Source organism: Mus caroli, unplaced genomic scaffold (genome assembly GCF_978045245.1).
Source record: "Mus caroli unplaced genomic scaffold, Mus_caroli_1 scaffold_2, whole genome shotgun sequence".
In the NCBI taxonomy this organism is placed as follows: domain Eukaryota; kingdom Metazoa; phylum Chordata; class Mammalia; order Rodentia; family Muridae; genus Mus; species Mus caroli.
Genome location: NW_028227257.1, coordinates 91,605,380 through 91,610,067, shown reverse-complemented (window position 1 = coordinate 91,610,067; position 4,688 = coordinate 91,605,380). Strand labels below are relative to the sequence as shown.

Genomic DNA, 4,688 nt, shown 5'->3' with positions numbered 1-4,688 from the left:
AGCTAAAAATATGGCAATCTGTTTTACCATTTTTATTAAAAACTCAGGTTAGAATGAAATGAAAATCTAAATCAGTAGTTGTTATAGAAAGAATTTTGCGAAACCGTTAACTAAACTGGTAGCAATGGACAGTATTGAGCAGATTTACCTCAGTATTTGTTAATTCCAATGAAAGTATTAATGAATTTGTATCCTTGTATATCATCAAAGGGGTTTACACAGAGGGGTGAGAGGATAAATTTATAAGTCAGTGCTTGATTTTAAGCACATGTATATAAATCTTATATTCATCACTATCATGTGGCCTGAATAAGGCTTCATTTTGTTTTATATTTCAAAATGTGAATCCAAAGAATCACAAAACAATTGAACCATAATTAGATTTTTTCATAAATAAACTGATCAAGGGCAAAAATAATTCTTGAAGGGAAAAGATATCTAGAATGCAACCCTGTTAGGAGGAAGAAAGTTGAGGGAGCACTTAAGTGGAGAGGTGAGTCCCATTAGAGACACATGTGTTACATTGTTACTCATCAGTTCATTCATAAAATAAAACAATGCTTAAGATGATTGCTTGGACACTAATCATAATATCTCATGCACTCTTCCTTCTAAATATTGATGAAATTTTATGCCACATTCATTTTGTGGAAGAGTAAAACAAAATGCACTGTTTTGCTTTGAACTGGCATGAAAGGTTGAAGAAAAAAATGGAATGGATTTTTCAGTATTGTTCCCATGTTATATGATAAATTGACATTTCATCAAGGTTGATATAACAAGGAAATTTAGATTTTTTCCCTGAAAATACACTTATTTCAGAAACCACATAGATTACTGAGATTCATAAAATTCAACTATCTTTAATAGTTGATATATAATATGTAACTGAACTGAAAGGTTATTTTACTGATGACTATTCTATTATAACTATTTTCATTTCCATAGTCACAGATAAGTAAAATAAAGTGACCAAGAAAAGTTAAATGACCCCTACTCTAAACTGACATTTTCGGTTTTGGTGCTCTGGATCCTGTGTTACTATGGTAATAGAGGAAATCAGGTCATTCCATTTCCATGTTGATAGTATAAAGTTTGCTCAAGTGTTCACTTTCTAATACTTGATTAAGAAGTACTCACCCCTGATTTTTTTAATGGAATCTACCCCTAGCCATTTCCATATAAATCTACCCTAATCCATTTCCATATAATTCCACATGTGTCACCAGAGGAATATGCTCAACATATTTAATCAAATTGTATTTCTCAACAGTTTCAATATTAAGCTCACACAGTGTAGCTGCTGGTGCTAAGCCCACACTAAATGTTGGCATCATATGGCACAAAAAAGCTGAGGTTCTGTGAGTGCTCTGCTGACCACCTGTCCTGAATCCTGGCTATTTTCAGGAGTCAGTGAAATCTTCAAAATGTTTTGGCATATTGTGTGGTGTGGAGTGAATATCAAATAACCAGATACATCTATTCTTTCCCTCTTTTTTTCTTAAATTACTACACTATAAATAGAAAGCACAAATGTCAAAGCTTTTTAATATACACTTGAAAATAACAAGTTGCCAGCTAAGAATTGATACTCAAAATAACATGAACACATCATTTTTGACTCTTTTAAAGATGGTTTGCTAGTGCCAGACATAATCTATTCTATAAAAATGAAATCCCTGAATGTTTTTATCAAAATCATTTTGACTTCTTTACAGACATCTTTCGATCTCTCACTTTTCATCAGAAACCAACATCAACCTCTTCCACACTTTCTTCATAGCGTTTTTCATGTCCTTATTCCGAAAAGTGTAAATCACAGGATTGAGTAAGGGAGTTAGGATAGTATAAAATATCGCCACCATTTTATCAAAGGAGAAAGCAGATGGAGGACGTGCATATATAAATATACATGGGACAAAGAACAAAACCACAACTACAATGTGGGATCCACATGTGGAGAGAGCTTTCCATCGCCCTTCAGAGCTGTGGGCTCTCAGAGAGAACAGGATGACACCATAGGAGACCAGCAAAATAGAGAAGATTATGATGCAGATAGACCCACTGTTGGCAACCACTAAAAGGCCAAAGATATGTGTATCAGTGCAGGCAAGTTCCAGTAATGGGAACAAGTCACACATGAAATGATCGATGACATTGGGTCCACAGAAGGGCAATTGCAACATGAAGATAATTTGTATGATAGAATGCAAGAAGCCCCCTGTCCATGCTATCCCCATAAGTGTGCCACAGAGCCTCCAGTTCATGATGGAAGAGTAGTGCAAGGGCTTGCAAATTGCTACATAGCGGTCATAGGCCATGGCTGTCAAGACAATAACTTCTACTGCTGCAAGGAAGTGCTCAGCAAATAACTGCATCATACATCCTTCAAAGGAGATAGTTTTCTTCTCATACAGGGAGTCCACAACCATCTTTGGTGTGATGACAGAAGAGAAGCATGCATCCAATAGGGACAAGAATGCCAAAAAGAAGTACATGGGGCAGTCTATCAGTGCTGGGCTACAGACAATGGTCACCACAATTATCATGTTGCCCCCAACAGTTGCAATGTAGACAAATAAAAATACAATAAAAACTATTTTCTGGATTTTAGGATTCTGTGAAAGTCCAAGGAATATGAATTCTGTTACAAAACTCTGGTTTTGCATAATTTCAAGAAGAATATGAAGTAAACTGAGTTCATGTGAACCTGTAATTATTAGGAGACAAGTTTCGAATAAGATTATGTTATCAACAAATTAGGGTAGCGGTAAACACAAATTTTTGAGTGAGAACAGAAAAAGAAAACAGTGCTTTGCCCAACATATGTACATACATACTACACTAAAAAAATTGAACAGGATATATATTCATTTATACAGAATGAATAATAGGTAGACAAACTTATGATAAGCATAAATATAATAATAGTAATTAAAGAATAGCCCATGACTTAGAAAGGAGGATTACAGAATGTGTTGAAAGGGGTAAGGCAGATAAGTGTGGGAATAATATTCATAAGGTATATATGTTTAAACTTGGTTTTAAGGAAAGAAAAAAGTCACTTCCTGGAGGCAGTTATTGAAAATTGTGTAGAATTAAAGTACTGGCTATTTTTAATCTATAAAACACAATACATGTTTTGACCTAGTAACTTCCTGAAGTAGAATAATTAAAAGCACTGTGAAACCATTTCCATGTTATACATATAGAGAAAACACTGTGTATTAATCATGTCTCCAATATTCTTGGAATGAAACACAGATGAATATTCTTTCATGTCTGATCAGAACACTCACCTTACAGCAGAATGGCAAAATATATTGTAAAATCAATCGAAAATCTTCATCATATTTCAAATTGTCTTCAACATCTAAGGGTAATTGGAATGTCAAATGAGTTAATTTGTTGTTAAAAGTTATTCAGACCTACAGGAAATATTTGTTTCTATTTGTAATATGATTGCTGAAAGTGCCAATTTCCTTTTAATTCATCAAGAGATGATACAAATTAAGCAACTGCTAGGAACTCAAGTTACAATAAGTTGTGTGTTTATTATTATTTGTTATTATTTTTATTATTATATTGTTATTTCTTGGTGAAAATTTTAGTAAGAGGTGCTACGCTCAAAATAACAAAAGGTGCTTAACCTAGTATTTTTACACAGACTTTCTGGTTCTAAAATACAAGGTCCCTCCTTTGGGATAAGCATAGAAGAAAGGTAATTCATCTTTTCAGACAAGAGTTATGGAGTAGGCTTGGTGTTCCTACGATCTACTTCCAGATAAAAAATAAAGCATCTTATTATTTTGTTGATATGTGATAGACACATCTTGACCAAGATAACAGAAGAAATGGCAGAAAGTTAAAAGTCACTATTCCAATCTGCCTCATAGACAAATTGGCAATAATCACATAAGTAAAAAAGAGAAACTGTAGGCAGAATGTTTGAGTCTTGAAACATTATATTTGCCAATTATTTATGTAATGTTGCTCTTGTTAATGGAAACAAAATTATTCAAGATATTATTTGAAACTTATAAGACTTTCCTCTAGCAATAATATTTGTAAATAGCTTTCCTGCTCTACTACAAGGTTTATTAAAAAAATCAAATGTGAAAATATGAAAGCACAACTCACAATAAAATGTCCTTACAGATTCAAGGTATAATTCATCTCTTTAAAATTAGCTTCCTTAGTTGCAGATAGTTTTTCTATAAGACCACCAGATTCATATTTCAGCTCTTGATTGAATTTTCCACAGGTTGAACTGTCTGAGTCCTATTTTGTGTAGAAATCTGAAATATTAATGAAACTATTTTTATGCTTATATATTTATATATGTATTACATATAGTTTTATTTACATATATTTATATATGTACAAATGTTTAGATATGAATTTGTTAATATATTTCAATAAAAGAGTATATGTATAGATATATACCAAATTATATATATATATAGAGAGAGGGGGGGAGGGAGAGAGAGAGAGAGAGAGAGAGAGAGAGAGAGAGAGAAGTTATCTTAAGAAATGACAGTCAGCTAACACATTATTGCATGATTATAGAACAGAGCACAGCTATTTGCTTTTGCCTTAAAGCATCAATTCTCATGTGCTCTCAACTGAAGTTCTCACTACTGCCTGTAACCAAAGCTCCCCCACCTTTTTTGTTTGTTTGTTTGTTT

General features: G+C 33.0%; 1 protein-coding gene across 1 annotated transcript; it reads right to left on the bottom strand.

Moving 5' to 3' along the window:
• Positions 1–1,733: 1,733 nt before the first annotated feature.
• On the bottom strand, positions 1,734–2,669 carry LOC110284637 (olfactory receptor 4C15-like). The gene has a single exon (XM_021150444.2). It carries the CDS (start codon positions 2,667–2,669, stop codon positions 1,734–1,736), a length of 936 nt encoding a protein of 311 aa, XP_021006103.1.
• Positions 2,670–4,688: the final 2,019 nt, after the last annotated feature.

What these genes read in the sequence shown, in the direction of transcription:
- LOC110284637 (XM_021150444.2), bottom strand. Translation starts at nt 2,669, where the DNA reads ATGCAAAACCAGAGTTTTGTAACAGAATTCATATTCCTTGGACTTTCA.